The 18383-nt window shown below is 46.1% G+C and overlaps 1 protein-coding gene across 1 annotated transcript in view; it reads right to left on the bottom strand.

Annotated features, from left to right (window-relative positions):
• Positions 1-18072, bottom strand: part of LOC130305018 (integrin alpha-M-like) — a gene marked incomplete at its 5' end in the record, with an annotated part of 70783 nt that extends 52711 nt beyond the window's left edge. Inside the window, 6 exon segments of the mRNA XM_056551971.1 lie at positions 4276-4380; positions 5714-5877; positions 15143-15254; positions 16118-16268; positions 16598-16728; positions 17845-18072. Of these exon segments, the coding sequence (XP_056407946.1) occupies positions 4276-4380; positions 5714-5877; positions 15143-15254; positions 16118-16268; positions 16598-16728; positions 17845-18072 (891 nt within the window).
• Between the last annotated feature and the right edge of the window lie 311 nt (positions 18073-18383).

Below are 18383 nucleotides of genomic sequence, written 5' to 3'. Positions count from 1 at the left end.
TTTACACCACACAAGCTGGAATCAGAGAGGGGAGATCACTGTGATGTGTACTGTGAAAAAAAAATAAAAAGTAAAAAAAAATAAAATAAAAAAAATTACGAATATTCGCGAGCAACACTACTTATGTGACGTTTTTATTTTTCAAGATGACCTATAATGATCTACCGGATATGTCTATAATATCCGCAACATCCAAAGACATGATTCTGCAAATTAATATTTCTACATACAGCTGAGTGATTGCGTTAGTAATATTTATATAACTGTGTTATATTTGTTATGTATTGTTCCTTGGCCACGTTGTTTTCTTTGGCCAATCTTTCCTTTGTTGTAAATTTCTCAAAAAAATTTCAATAAAAATTATTTAAACCACCCATCATACAGCACCACCTATCTCTCCTACCATCCATCATACAGCACCACCTATCTCTCCTACCACCCATCATACAGCACCACCTATCTCTCCTACCACCCATCATACAGCACCACCTATCCCTCCTACCACCCATCATACAGCACCACCTATCTCTCCTACCACCCATCATACAGCACCACCTATCCCTCCTACCACCCATCATACAGCACCACCTATCTCTCCTACCATCCATCATACAGCACCACCTATCTCTCCTACCACCCATCATATAGCACCACCTATCTCTCCTACCACCCATCATACAGCACCACCTATCCCTCCTACCACCAATCATACAGCACCACCTATCTCTCCTACCACTCATCATACAGCACCACCTATCTCTCCTACCACCCATCATACAGCACCACCTATCCCTCCTACCACCAATCATACAGCACCACCTATCTCTCCTACCATCCATCATACAGCACCACCTATCTCTCCTACCACTCATCATACAGCACCACCTATCTCTCCTACAACCCATCATACAGTACCACCTATATCTCCTACCACCCATCATACAGTACCACCTATATCTCCTACCACCTATCATACAGCACCACCTATCTCTCCTACCATCCATCATACAACACCACCTATCTCTCCTACCACCCATCATACAGCTCCACCTATCTCTCCTACCACCCATCAGACAGTACCACCTATATCTCCTACCACCCATCATACAGTACCACCTATATCTCCTACCACCTATCATACAGCACCACCTATCTCTCCTACCATCCATCATACAGCACCACCTATCTCTCCTACAACCCATCATACAGCTCCACCTATCTCTCCTACCATCCATCATACAGCACCACCTATCCCTCCTACCACCCATCATACAGCACCACCTGTCTCTCCTACCACCCATCATACAGCACCACCTATCTCTCCTACCACCCATCATACAGCACCACCTATCTCTCCTACCACCCATCATACAGCACCACCTATCTCTCCTACCACCCATCATACAGCACCACCTATCTCTCCTACCACCCATCATACACCTCAACCTATCTCTCCTACCATCCATCACACAGCACCACCTATCTCTCCTACCACCCATCATACATCACCACCTATCTCTCCTACCACCCATCATACAGCACCACCTATCTCTCCTACCACCCATCATACAGCACCACCTATCTCTCCTACCACCGATCACACACCTCAACCTATCTCTCCTACCATCCATCACACAGCACCACCTATCTCTCCTACCACCCATCATACATCACCACCTATCTCTCCTACCACCCATCATACAGCTCCACCTATATCTCCTACCACCCATCATACAGCACCACCTATCTCTCCTACCACCCATCATACATCATCACCTATCTCTCCTACCACCCATCATACACCTCCACCTATCTCTCCTACCACCCATCATACAGCACCACCTATATCTCCTACCACCCATCATACAGCACCACCTATCTCTCCTACAACCCATCATACATCATCACCTATCTCTCCAACCACCCATCATACACCTCCACCTATCTCTCCTACCACCCATCATGCACCTCCACCTATCTCTCCTACCATCCATAATACAGCACCACCTATCTCTCCTACCACCCATCATACAGCACCACCTATCTCTCCTACCACCCATCATACATCACCACCTATCTCTCCTATCATACAGCACCACCTATCTCTCCTATCACCCATCATACATCACCACCTATCTCTCCTACCACCCATCATACAGCTCCACCTATCCCTCCTACCACCCATCATACAGCACCACCTATCCCTCCTACCACCCATCATACATCATCACCTATCTCTCCTACCACCCATCATACACCTCCACCTATCTCTCCTACCACCCATCATACACCTCCACCTATCTCTCCTACCACCCATCATACAGCACCACCTATCTCTCCTACCACCCATCATACAGCACCACCTATCTCTCCTACCACCCATCATACAGCACCACCTATCTCTCCTACCACCGATCACACACCTCAACCTATCTCTCCTACCATCCATCACACAGCACCACCTATCTCTCCTACCACCCATCATACATCACCACCTATCTCTCCTACCACCCATCATACAGCTCCACCTATATCTCCTACCACCCATCATACAGCACCACCTATCTCTCCTACCACCCATCATACATCATCACCTATCTCTCCTACCACCCATCATACACCTCCACCTATCTCTCCTACCACCCATCATGCACCTCCACCTATCTCTCCTACCATCCATAATACAGCACCACCTATCTCTCCTACCACCCATCATACAGCACCACCTATCTCTCCTACCACCCATCATACATCACCACCTATATCTCCTACCACCCATCATACAGCACCACCTATCTCTCCTACCACCCATCATACAGCACCACCTATCCCTCCTACCACCCATCATACATCACCACCTATCTCTCCTACCACCCATCATACACCTCCACCTATCTCTCCTACCACCCATCATACACCTCCACCTATCTCTCCTACCATCCATCACACAGCACCACCTATCTCTCCTACCACCCATCATACACCTCCACCTATCTCTCCTCCCATCCATCACACAGCCCCACCTATCTCTCCTACCACCCATCATACAGCAACACCTATCTCTCCAACCACCCATCATACATCACCACCTATCTCTCCTATCATACAGCACCACCTATCTCTCCTACCACCCATCATACAGCTCCACCTATCTCTCCTACCACCCATCATACAGCACCACCTATATCTCCTACCACCCATCATACCTCACCACCTATCTCTCCTACCACCCATCATACATCACCACCTATCTCTCCTATCATACAGCACCACCTATCTCTCCTATCAACCATCATACATCACCACCTATCTCTCCTACCACCCATCATACAGCTCCACCTATCCCTCCTACCACCCATCCTACAGCACCACCTATCTCTCCTACCACCCATCATACAGCACCACCTCTCTTTCCTACCACCCATCATACAGCACCACCTATCTCTCCTACCACCCATCATACAGCACCACCTATCTCTCCTACCACCCATCATACATCACCACCTATCTCTCCTACCACCCATCCTACAGCACCACCTATCTCTCCTACCACCCATCATACAGCACCACCTATCCCTCCTACCACCCATCATACAGCACCACCTATCTCTACAACCACCCATCATACATCACCACCTATCTCTCCTACCACCCATCATACAGCACCACCTATCTCTCCTATCATACAGCACCACCTATCTCTCCTACCACCCATCATACAACATCACCTATCTCTCCTACCTTCCATCATACAGCACCACCTATCTTTCCTACCACCCATCATACAGCACCACCTATCTCTCCTACCACCCATCATACAGCACCACCTATATCTCCTACCACCCATCATACAACACCACCTATCTCTCCAACCACCCATCATACATCACCACCTATCTCTCCTACCACCCATCATACACCTCCACCTATCTCTCCTACCACCCATCATACAGCACCACCTATTTCTCCTACCACCCATCATACATCACCACCTATCTCTCCTACCACCCATCATACAGCACCACCTATCCCTCATCATACAGCACCACCTATCCCCCATCATACAGCACCACCTATCCCCCCATCTTAGAGCCCCACCTAACCCCCCACACACACATCATACAGCACCACCTATCCCCCCATCTTAGAGCCCCACCTAACCCCCCACACACACATCATACAGCACCACCTATCCCCCCATCTTAGAGCCCCACCTTCCCCCCCTCCCACACACACACATCATACAGCACTACCTAACTCCCCCAGGCCTCATACCTCTCCTAAGTGGTTGTTCCGAGAGTCCTCACTAAGAACAGGATTTCCAATCAATGAGAAACTGAGACTGACACGGAGAGGAGAGAGAGAGTCCTCCACACAGTCCTGGGGACAGGAGAGAAACGTATAAGCAGCTTCATTGTCCTTATATGGGGCGTCCTAATTGTTTTCCTAATACCACGTCCCCATCCCCCATCATTTACTGCCCACCCATCCACCACTCCCCCATACACTGCCCCCACACACTATCCCCCACTTTCCCCCACTAATTCACTATCTCCCATACATTATCCTCATACACTATCCCCCATACACAGACCCCAATCCACTTTCCCTCATACACTATCCCCCATACACTATCCCCATACATTATCCCCCCATACGATATCTTCATACACTATTCCCATACACTATCCCCATACCCCTTCCCCGGATACTATCCTCATACACTGCCCCCCAGTACACTGCCCCAACCCACTATCCCTCATACACTATCCCTATACACTACCCTCATACACTATCTCCCAAACCCCTCCCCCCATACACTATCCTCATACACTATCCCCCATACACTGTCCCCAATCCACTATCCCTCATGCACTATCCACATACACTATCCCCATACAATATCCTCATACACTATCCTCATACACAATCCTCATACACATCCCCATACACTATCCTCATACACTATCCCGATACACTATCCCCAAACACTATCCCCATACACTATCCCCATACACTATCCCCATACACTATCCCCATACACTATCCCCATACACTATCCCCAAACACTATCCCCATACACTATCCCCATACACTATCCCCATACACTATCCCCAAAAACTATCCCCATACACTATCCCCATACACTATCCCCATACAATATCCCCATACACTATCCTCATACACTATCCTCATACACTATCACCATACCCCTTCCCCATACCCTATCTCCCATACACTATCCTCCTACATTATATTCATACACTATCCTCATACACTATCCCCATACACTATCCCCATACACTATCCCCATACCCCTTTCCCATACACTATCCCCATACACTATCCTCATACACTATCCTCATACACTGCCCCCAATCCACTATTCCTCATGCACTATCCTGATGCACTATCCCCATACCCCTTCCCCATACCCTATCTCCCATACACTATCCTCCTACATTATATTCATACACTATGTTTATGCACTATTCCCTATACACTATCGTCATACACTATCCTCATACACTGTCCCATACACTGCCCCCGCATACAGCGCCCCCCATACACTATCCCTCATACACTATCCCCCATACACTATCCTCATACACTATCTCCCATACACTGCCCCCCCATGCAGCGCCCCAATTCACTATCCATCATACACTATCCCCCATACACTGCCCTCTCATGCACCTCTCACAATACTAACAGGAAGGACAATCTTGTATTCAATGCACTGTTGTCTTCTTTGGAGTTCCTGAGATGAATTTATCATACGGGTGTTGGGTTGTGGGGTGTCAGAGAAGACGGCGCGAGTCTGGGTACGGCCCGCATCCAACAGAAGGGTGTACTGTACCGAGGCCGAGGTCTCACCTGGAATAAAGGGACAATTGGTGGGAACTGGAGGATCCTCTACTGGACCCACCTAATCCTGACCCCGTATCATTCCTTCTCATATAGTGGAGGATCCTCTACTGGACCCCTCTAATCCTGACCCCATATCTATCATTCCTTCTATAGTGGAGGATCCTCCACTGGACCCATCTAATCCTGACCCCATATCATTCCTTCTCCTATAGTGGAGGATCCTCTACTGGACCCCTCTAATCCTGACCCCATATAATTCCTTCTCCTATAGTGGAGGATCCTCTACTGGACCCATCTAATCCTGACCCCATATCATTCCTTCTCCTATAGTGGAGGATCCTCTACTGCACCCATCTAATCCTGATCCCATATAATTCCTTCTATAGTGGAGGATCCTCTACTGGACCCATCTAATCCTGACCCCGTATCATCCCTTCTATAGTGGAGGATCCTCTACTGGACCCATCTAATCCTGATCCCATATCATTCCTTCTATAGTGGAGGATCCTCTACTGGACCCATCTAATCCTGACCCCATATCATTCCTTCTATAGTGGAGGATCCTTTACTGGACCCATCTAATCCTGACCACATATCATTCCTTCTATAGTGGAGGATCCTCTACTGGACCCATCTAATCCTGACCCCATATCATTCCTTCTATAGTGGAGGATCCTTTACTGGACCCATCTAATCCTGACCCCATATCATTCCTTCTATAGTGGAGGATCCTTTACTGGACCCATCTAATCCTGACCCCATATCATTCCTTCTATAGTGGAGGATCCTCTACTGGACCCATCTAATCCTGACCCCATATAATTCCTTCTATAGTGGAGGATCCTCTACTGGATCCATCTAATCCTGACCCGATATCATTCCTTCTATAGTGGAGGATCCTCTACTGGACCCATCTAATCCTGACCCCATATAATTTCTTCTATAGTGGAGGATCCTCTACTGGACCCATCTAATCCTGACCCCATATCATCCCTTCTATAGTGGAGGTTCCTCTACTGGACCCATCTAATCCTGACCCCATATCATTCATTCTCCTATAGTGGAGGATCCTCTACTGGACCCAACTAATCCTGATCCCATATGATTCCTTCTATAGTGGAGGATCTTCTACTGGACCCATCTAATCCTGACCCCATATCATTCCTTCTATAGTGGAGGATCCTCTACTGGACCCATCTATTCCTGACCCCATATAATTCCTTCTATAGTGGAGGATCCTCTACTGGACCCATCTAATCCTGGCCCCATATCATTCCTTCTCCTATAGTAGAGGATCCTCTACTGGACCCATCTAATCCTGACCACATATAATTTCTTTTATAGTGGAGTATCTTCTACTGGACCCATCTAATCCTGACCACATATCATTCCTTCTATAGTAGAGGATCTTCTACTGGACCCATCTAATCCTGACCCCATATCATTCCTTCTATAGTGGAGGATCCTCTACTGGACCCATCTAATCCTGACCCCATATCATCCCTTCTATAGTGGAGGATCCTCTACTGGACCCATCTAATCCTGACCCCATATAATTTCTTCTATAGTGGAGGATCCTCTACTGGACCCATCTAATCCTGACCCCATATCATCCCTTCTATAGTGGAGGTTCCTCTACTGGACCCATCTAATCCTGACCCCATATCATTCATTCTCCTATAGTGGAGGATCCTCTACTGGACCCAACTAATCCTGATCCCATATGATTCCTTCTATAGTGGAGGATCTTCTACTGGACCCATCTAATCCTGACCCCATATCATTCCTTCTATAGTGGAGGATCCTCTACTGGACCCATCTATTCCTGACCCCATATAATTCCTTCTATAGTGGAGGATCCTCTACTGGACCCATCTAATCCTGGCCCCATATCATTCCTTCTCCTATAGTAGAGGATCCTCTACTGGACCCATCTAATCCTGACCACATATAATTTCTTTTATAGTGGAGTATCTTCTACTGGACCCATCTAATCCTGACCCCATATCATTCCTTCTAAAGTGGAGGATCCTCTACTGGACCCATCTAATCCTGACCCCATATCATTCATTCTCCTATAGTGAAGGATCCTCTACTGGACCCATCTAATCCTGATCCCATATCATTCCTTCTATAGTGGAGGATCTTCTACTGGACCCATGTAATCCTGACCCCGTATCATTCCTTCTCATATAGTGGAGGATCCTCTACTGGACCCCTCTAATCCTGACCCCATATCTATCATTCCTTCTATAGTGGAGGATCCTCCACTGGACCCATCTAATCCTGACCCCATATCATTCCTTCTCCTATAGTGGAGGATCCTCTACTGGACCCCTCTAATCCTGACCCCATATCATTCCTTCTCCTATAGTGGAGGATCCTCTACTGGACCCATCTAATCCTGACCCCATATCATTCCTTCTCCTATAGTGGAGGATCCTCTACTGCACCCATCTAATCCTGATCCCATATAATTCCTTCTATAGTGGAGGATCTTCTACTGGACCCATCTAATCCTGACCCCGTATCATCCCTTCTATAGTGGAGGATCCTCTACTGGACCCATCTAATCCTGATCCCATATCATTCCTTCTATAGTGGAGGATCCTCTACTGGACCCATCTAATCCTGACCCCATATCATTCCTTCTATAGTGGAGGATCCTTTACTGGACCCATCTAATCCTGACCACATATCATTCCTTCTATAGTAGAGGATCTTCTACTGGACCCATCTAATCCTGACCCCATATCATTCCTTCTATAGTGGAGGATCCTCTACTGGACCCATCTAATCCTGACCCCATATCATTCCTTCTATAGTGGAGGATCCTCTACTGGACCCATCTAATCCTGACCCCATATAATTCCTTCTATAGTGGAGGATCCTCTACTGGATCCATCTAATCCTGACCCCATATCATTCCTTCTATAGTGGAGGATCCTCTACTGGACCCATCTAATCCTGACCCCATATAATTTCTTCTATAGTGGAGGATCCTCTACTGGACCCATCTAATCCTGACCCCATATCATCCCTTCTATAGTGGAGGTTCCTCTACTGGACCCATCTAATCCTGACCCCATATCATTCATTCTCCTATAGTGGAGGATCCTCTACTGGACCCAACTAATCCTGATCCCATATGATTCCTTCTATAGTGGAGGATCTTCTACTGGACCCATCTAATCCTGACCCCATATCATTCCTTCTATAGTGGAGGATCCTCTACTGGACCCATCTAATCCTGGCCCCATATCATTCCTTCTCCTATAGTAGAGGATCCTCTACTGGACCCATCTAATCCTGACCACATATAATTTCTTTTATAGTGGAGTATCTTCTACTGGACCCATCTAATCCTGACCCCATATCATTCCTTCTAAAGTGGAGGATCCTCTACTGGACCCATCTAATCCTGACCCCATATCATTCCTTCTATAGTGGAGGATCCTCTACTGGACCCATCTAATCCTGACCCCGTATCATTCCTTCTATAGTGGAGGATCCTCTACTGGACCCCTTTAATCCTGACCCCATATCATCCCTTCTATAGTGGAGGTTCCTCTACTGGACCCATCTAATCCTGACCCCATATCATTCATTCTCCTATAGTGGAGGATCCTCTACTGGACCCAACTAATCCTGATCCCATATGATTCCTTCTATAGTGGAGGATCTTCTACTGGACCCATCTAATCCTGACCCCATATCATTCCTTTTATAGTGGAGGATCCTCTACTGGACCCATCTATTCCTGACCCCATATAATTCCTTCTATAGTGGAGGATCCTCTACTGGACCCATCTAATCCTGGCCCCATATCATTCCTTCTCCTATAGTAGAGGATCCTCTACTGGACCCATCTAATCCTGACCACATATAATTTCTTTTATAGTGGAGTATCTTCTACTGGACCCATCTAATCCTGACCCTATATCATTCCTTCTAAAGTGGAGGATCCTCTACTGGACCCATCTAATCCTGACCCCATATCATTCATTCTCCTATAGTGGAGGATCCTCTACTGGACCCATCTAATCCTGATCCCATATCATTCCTTTTATAGTGGAGGATCTTCTACTGGACCCATCTAATCCTGACCCCATATCATTCCTTCTATAGTGGAGGATCCTCTACTGGACCCATTTAATCCTAACCCCATATCATTCCTTCTATAGTGGAGGATCCTCTACTGGACCCATCTAATCCTGACCCCATATAATTCCTTCTATAGTGGAGGATCCTCTACTGGACCCATCTAATCCTGACCCCATATCATTCATTCTATAGTGAAGGATCCTCTACTGGACCCATCTAATCCTGACCCCATATCATTCCTTTTATAGTGGAGGACCCTCTACTGGACCCATCTAATCCTGACCCCATATCATTCCTTCTATAGTGGAGGATCCTCTACTGGACCCATCTAATCCTGACCTCATATCATTCCTTCTATAGTGGAGGATCCTCTACTGGACCCATCTAATCCTGACCCCATATCATCCCTTCCATAGTGGAGGATCCTCTACTGAACCCATCTAATCCGGACCCCATATCATTCCTTCTCCTATAGTGGAGGATTCTCTACTGGACCCATCTAATCCTGACCTCATATCTTTACTTCTATAGTGGAGGATCCTCTACTGGACCTATCTAATCCTGACCCCATATCTATCATTCTTTCTATAGTGGAGGATCCTCTACTGGACCCATCTAATCCTGAACCCATATCATTCCTTCTATAGTGGAGGATCCTCTACTGGACCCATCTAATCCTGACCCCGTATCATTCCTTCTATAGTGGAGGTTCCTCTACTGGACCCATCTAATCCTGACCCCGTATCATTCCTTCTATAGTGGAGGATCTTCTACTGGACCCATCTAATCCTGACCCCATATCATTCCTTCTATAGTGGAGGATCCTCTACTGGACCCATCTAATCCTGACCCCATATCATTCCTTCTATAGTGGAGGATCCTCTACTGGACCCATCTAATCCTGACCCCATATCATTCCTTCTATAGTGGAGGATTCTCTACTGGACCCATCTAATCCTGACCCCATATCATTCCTTCTATAGTGGAGGATCCTCTACTGGACCCATCTAATCCTGACCCCATATCATTCCTTCTATAGTGGAGGATCCTCTACTGGACCCATCTAATCCTGACCCCATATCATTCCTTCTATAGTGGAGGATCCTCTACTGGACCCATCTAATCCTGACCCTGTATCATCCCTTCTATAGTGGAGGTTCCTCTACTGGACCCATCTAATACTGACCCCATATCATTAATTCTCCTATAGTGGAGGATCCTATACTGGACCCATCTAATCCTGATCCCATATCATTCCTTCTATAGTGGAGGATCTTCTACTGGACCCATCTAATCCTGACCCCATATCATTCCTTCTATAGTGGAGGATTCTCTACTGGACCCATCTAATCCTGACCCCATATCATTCCTTTTACAGTGGAGGATCCTCTACTGGACCCATTTAATCCTGACCCCATATCATTCCTTCTATAGTGGAGGATCCTCTACTGGACCCATTTAATCCTGACCCCATATCATTCCTTCTATAGTGGAGGATCCTCTACTGGACCCATCTAATCCTGACCCCATATCATTCATTCTATAGTGGAGGATCCTCTACTGGACCCATCTAATCCTGACCACATATAATTTCTTTTATAGTGGAGGATCCTCTACTGTACCCATCTAATCCTGACCCCATATCATTCCTTCTAAAGTGGAGGATCCTCTACTGGACCCATCTAATCCTGACCCCATATCATCCTTTCAATAGTGGAGGATCCTCTACTGGACCCATCTAATCCTGATCCCATATCATTCCTTCTTCTAGAGTGGAGGATCTTCTACTGGACCCATCTAATCCTGACCCCATATCATTCCTTCTAAAGTGGAGGATCCTCTACTGGACCCATCTAATCCTGACCTCATATCATTCCTTCTATAGTGGAGGATCCTCTACTGGATCCATCTAATCCTGACCCCATATCATTCCTTCTATAGTGGAGGATCCTCTACTGGACCTATTTAATCCTGACCCCATATCTATCATTCCTTCTATAGTGGAGGATCCTCTACTGGACCCATCTAATCCTGATCCCATATCATTCCTTCTATAGTGGAGGATCTTTTACTGGACCCATCTAATTCTGACCCCATATCATTCCTTCTATAGTGGAGGATTCTCTACTGGACCCATCTAATCCTGACCCCATATCATTCCTTCTACAGTGGAGGATCCTCTACTGGACCTATTTAATCCTGACCCCATATCTATCATTCCTTCTATAGTGGAGGATCCTCTACTGGACCCATCTAATCCTGATCCCATATCATTCCTTCTATAGTGGAGGATCTTTTACTGGACCCATCTAATCCTGACCCCATATCATTCCTTCTATAGTGGAGGATTCTCTACTGGACCCATCTAATCCTGACCCCATATCATTCCTTCTACAGTGGAGGATCCTCTACTGGACCCATTTAATCCTGACCCCATATCATTCCTTCTATAGTGGAGGATCCTCTACTGGACCCATTTAATCCTGACCCCATATCATTCCTTCTATAGTGGAGGATCCTCTACTGGACCCATCTAATCCTGACCCCATATCATTCATTCTATAGTGGAGGATCCTCTACTGGACCCATCTAATCCTGACCACATATAATTTCTTTTATAGTGGAGGATCCTCTACTGTACCCATCTAATCCTGACCCCATATCATCCTTTCAATAGTGGAGGATCCTCTACTGGACCTATCTAATCCTGATCCCATATCATTCCTTCTTCTAGAGTGGAGGATCTTCTACTGGACCCATCTAATCCTGACCCCATATCATTCCTTCTAAAGTGGAGGATCCTCTACTGGACCCATCTAATCCTGACCTCATATCATTCCTTCTATAGTGGAGGACCCTTTACTGGACCCATCTAATCCTGACCCCATATCATCCCTTCCATAGTGGAGGATCCTCTACTGAACCCATCTAATCCGGACCCCATATCATTCCTTCTCCTATAGTGGAGGATTCTCTACTGGACCCATCTAATCCTGACCTCATATCTTTACTTCTATAGTGGAGGATCCTCTACTGGACCTATCTAATCCTGACCCCATATCTATCATTCTTTCTATAGTGGAGGATCCTCTACTGGACCCATCTAATCCTGAACCCATATCATTCCTTCTATAGTGGAGGATCCTCTACTGGACCCATCTAATCCTGACCCCGTATCATTCCTTCTATAGTGGAGGTTCCTCTACTGGACCCATCTAATCCTGACCCCGTATCATTCCTTCTATAGTGGAGGATCTTCTACTGGACCCATCTAATCCTGACCCCATATCATTCCTTCTATAGTGGAGGATCCTCTACTGGACCCATCTAATCCTGACCCCATATCATTCCTTCTATAGTGGAGGATCCTCTACTGGACCCATCTAATCCTGACCCCATATCATTCCTTCTATAGTGGAGGATTCTCTACTGGACCCATCTAATCCTGACCCCATATCATTCCTTCTATAGTGGAGGATCCTCTACTGGACCCATCTAATCCTGACCCCATATCATTCCTTCTATAGTGGAGGATCCTCTACTGGACCCATCTAATCCTGACCCCATATCATTCCTTCTATAGTGGAGGATCCTCTACTGGACCCATCTAATCCTGACCCTGTATCATCCCTTCTATAGTGGAGGTTCCTCTACTGGACCCATCTAATACTGACCCCATATTATTAATTCTCCTATAGTGGAGGATCCTATACTGGACCCATCTAATCCTGATCCCATATCATTCCTTCTATAGTGGAGGATCTTCTACTGGACCCATCTAATCCTGACCCCATATCATTCCTTCTATAGTGGAGGATTCTCTACTGGACCCATCTAATCCTGACCCCATATCATTCCTTCTACAGTGGAGGATCCTCTACTGGACCCATTTAATCCTGACCCCATATCATTCCTTCTATAGTGGAGGATCCTCTACTGGACCCATTTAATCCTGACCCCATATCATTCCTTCTATAGTGGAGGATCCTCTACTGGACCCATCTAATCCTGACCCCATATCATTCATTCTATAGTGGAGGATCCTCTACTGGACCCATCTAATCCTGACCACATATAATTTATTTTATAGTGGAGGATCCTCTACTGTACCCATCTAATCCTGACCCCATATCATCCTTTCAATAGTGGAGGATCCTCTACTGGACCTATCTAATCCTGATCCCATATCATTCCTTCTTCTAGAGTGGAGGATCTTCTACTGGACCCATCTAATCCTGACCCCATATCATTCCTTCTAAAGTGGAGGATCCCCTACTGGACCCATCTAATCCTGACCTCATATCATTCCTTCTATAGTGGAGGATCCTCTACTGGATCCATCTAATCCTGACCCCATATCATTCCTTCTATAGTGGAGGATCCTCTACTGGACCTATTTAATCCTGACCCCATATCTATCATTCCTTCTATAGTGGAGGATCCTCTACTGGACCCATCTAATCCTGATCCCATATCATTCCTTCTATAGTGGAGGATCTTCTACTGGACCCATCTAATCCTGACCCCATATCATTCCTTCTATAGTGGAGGATCCTCTACTGGACCCATCTAATCCTGACCCCATATCATTCCTTCTATAGTGGAGGATCTTCTACTGGACCCATCTAATCCTGACCCCATATCATTCCTTCTATAGTGGAGGATCCTCTACTGGACCTATTTAATCCTGACCCCATATCATTACTTCTATAGTGGAGGATCCTCTACTGGACCCATCTAATCCTGACCCCATATCATTCATTCTATAGTGGAGGATCTTCTACTGGACCCATCTAATCCTGACCCCATATCATTCCTTCTAAAGTGGAGGATCCTCTACTGGACCCATCTAATCCTGACCCCATATCATCCCTTCTAGAGTGGAGGATCCTCTACTGGATTCATCTAATCCTGACCTCATATAATTCCTTCTATAGTGGAGGATCCTCTACTGGACCCATCTAATCCTGACCCCATATCATTCCTTCTATAGTGGAGGATCCTCTACTGGACCTATTTAATCCTGACCCCATATCTATCATTCCTTCTATAGTGGTGGATCCTCTACTGGACCCATCTATTCCTGACCCCATATCGTTCCTTCTCCTATACTGTAGTGGGAATATTTTCCTATGTTCAGCCCATTCCTCGGTTGTTTCCACCTCACCTCCGCGGCTCTTTAGCTCATTGTTGAAGCAGACATTTATCTCTGTCGTGTGTCGTTGGATTTTTTCTCCACATTCAAATGAAGAAAGTGGAAACTTGCGACTGCTCCGTGCCTGAGATCCAGGCAGGAGCAGTCAAGCGCCGATAATGCTGATCACATCCTGACCCCATATCATTCCTTCTATAGTGGAGGATCCTCTACTGGACCTATTTAATCCTGACCCCATATCTATCATTCCTTCTATAGTGGAGGATCCTCTACTGGACCCATCTAATCCTGATCCCATATCATTCCTTCTATAGTGGAGGATCTTCTACTGGACCCATCTAATCCTGACCCCATATCATTCCTTCTATAGTGGAGGATCCTCTACTGGACCCATCTAATCCTGACCCCATATCATTCCTTCTATAGTGGAGGATCTTCTACTGGACCCATCTAATCCTGACCCCATATCATTCCTTCTATAGTGGAGGATCCTCTACTGGACCTATTTAATCCTGACCCCATATCATTACTTCTATAGTGGAGGATCCTCTACTGGACCCATCTAATCCTGACCCCATATCATTCATTCTATAGTGGAGGATCTTCTACTGGACCCATCTAATCCTGACCCCATATCATTCCTTCTAAAGTGGAGGATCCTCTACTGGACCCATCTAATCCTGACCCCATATCATCCCTTCTAGAGTGGAGGATCCTCTACTGGATTCATCTAATCCTGACCTCATATAATTCCTTCTATAGTGGAGGATCCTCTACTGGACCCATCTAATCCTGACCCCATATCATTCCTTCTATAGTGGAGGATCCTCTACTGGACCTATTTAATCCTGACCCCATATCTATCATTCCTTCTATAGTGGTGGATCCTCTACTGGACCCATCTATTCCTGACCCCATATCGTTCCTTCTCCTATACTGTAGTGGGAATATTTTCCTATGTTCAGCCCATTCCTCGGTTGTTTCCACCTCACCTCCGCGGCTCTTTAGCTCATTGTTGAAGCAGACATTTATCTCTGTCGTGTGTCGTTGGATTTTTTCTCCACATTCAAATGAAGAAAGTGGAAACTTGCGGGGACTGAATGTCATGGACACCGAAGCCTGGAGTACGGGCCGAGATCTAAACCAGAGAAACATCATCAACAAGGAAGACAAAAAACAAAGAAGGATCAAAGGGAAATTTCTCCCAAAACTCAAGATCCATCCATACATAACGCGCTGTAGTCATCTCCTACTGATAATTATGATCCTGTTATATCTGGGAACATCCAATATGGGCACCATAGTGGTCGTCACCTGGTGGTAAATGTGCCCAGTACAGACCCATCTCAAGCTCATGTCTGATTAATGTTTTAGGTAAAGGCTCCTTACGTTTCCTATGAGACATCTCAGCGCAGAGCAGTGTAAGGATAATAATGCATGTCCCATGGGCAGAGGTCTTGTTCTTACCTCAGTATGACAGCGATGCCTTCACCCCCCACCGTCACATCTGGCAGACCATCGCCTGTCATGTCTTTGTCACCAGCCACTGACCTTCCAAAGAACTGAGCTCCACCTCCCAGAAGACTTCCTGAAATGCGCTGGAGAATGACATAAGTGGAAAAAAATTAAGAATTAAGGTATCGAACTTTTCCGAACAGAAAATGGCACAAAGCTGTCATGAACTAGATGAGACTAGATATGATGCAGAAAGCCTGGGATCCCACAGAGCACTCTTGTGGTGCTACAATCTCAGGTTACCTTTCACTACATGATGGTCGTGAACTCACTGTCACATCAGGCAGACATAAGTGTGGCCCTGAGCTTGCTCAAACCTCTTTCACTGCCTTTTGGGGTACCCACCTCCTTAATAGGATGGCACCAACAACATTGTTGGTCCCTTCCTATCTAAAGTCCTAGATATTGCAAAGTAATAATGCAACACAGGGCAAGACTCAGGGATCAGGTCAGGACACAATCGGCAAAGGACAAACTAAAGAGCAAACAAAACAAACACAGGAAGCACAAACTAAATGTATAAGAAAAGTCAAACGAGCCAGGTCGGTAACAGATAGCAGCGCAGTACAGAAAACCAGGAGATACAATCACAAAGCTAGCAATAAGAAAGGATCCAATAATCCGAGCAAGGGGAACTATAAATATCCAACTGAGAGAGATGTGGACGCTGGGAGTGAACTGGACTGGATGAGACTCCACACCTTCTGATAGTCCTGGGAGAGCCACAGGTGCAGTGGTGTCCAGTGTAACAAACGACGCCTGCTGCATATACAGGAGGAAACAGGAGAGGCGCGGGGGTGAAACTCTCAATTAAAGATGTTACTGACATTAAAAACAACTTTTGACATTTGGATCAGACACACCAGGTCTGCTAAGAATGAACACCGCTAAGACCGACCATGATGGTTAGTTATTCTCCAAGGATCTGGGCGGCATTGTGCTCCTCTACCTGTTCAAGATATGTACATTTCTCAGCATACAAGTCTCTGTCTGAGGAGTGGAGAGCAATGCCGCCTGCTTCCCCAGCGAATAACGCACATCACAGTGGGTCCCGGCAGCGGTCGCTCTCAGCAGTGGTTGGCATGTGAAAACTTGTGTTTGATGACAGCAACACTTTAACTGAACATTTCTCCATTCTATGGACTTTTTGAACATTCTCTGAGGGTTCATCCTGCACATGTAGGCGTTCATCCATTTACCTGTATATAAGAAGTCCTGAAGCCACCAGGTTTTCCTGGGAAGATGTACAGAGCTCCTCGACCATTGTCCTCTAAGGGAGCCCCTATAGCTAATTCAGGATACTGGTCGGCAGTCAGGTCCGGGAGAACGGTGATGGCTGAGCCAAAATGACCCATAGGTTGGCTGCTCTCACCCTGAAGAGTCTCTGGGCAGGGGAAGGTTTTAGATGTTCTCTGAGGGGTCATCTCCTACAAAAACCAAAAATGGGGATAAAAAATGTATATGTCAAGAGTCCAAAGCTCCAGGGGTGACATCTACAATGTAAGAATGGAGGGGTGCCTGTAATGGTCCTCATCAGAGAATTGTAGTGTCCCATGGGTCTCAAGCACATTCTTCTGCAGTCCTGAAGTCCATCAGATCTGATCCACCAAATCTAACTTAGTAACATAGTTCATGAGGGTGAAAAAAGACCGGAGTCATAAAGTTCAACCTATATCCCTAATGAGTCCCTACTGAGTTGATCCAGAGGAGGTAAAAACCCTCATACTAGAGGTAAAAA

Source organism: Hyla sarda, unplaced genomic scaffold (assembly GCF_029499605.1).
Source record: "Hyla sarda isolate aHylSar1 unplaced genomic scaffold, aHylSar1.hap1 scaffold_1305, whole genome shotgun sequence".
NCBI lineage: Eukaryota > Metazoa > Chordata > Amphibia > Anura > Hylidae > Hyla > Hyla sarda.
This window is presented reverse-complemented; position numbering and strand designations above follow the sequence as displayed.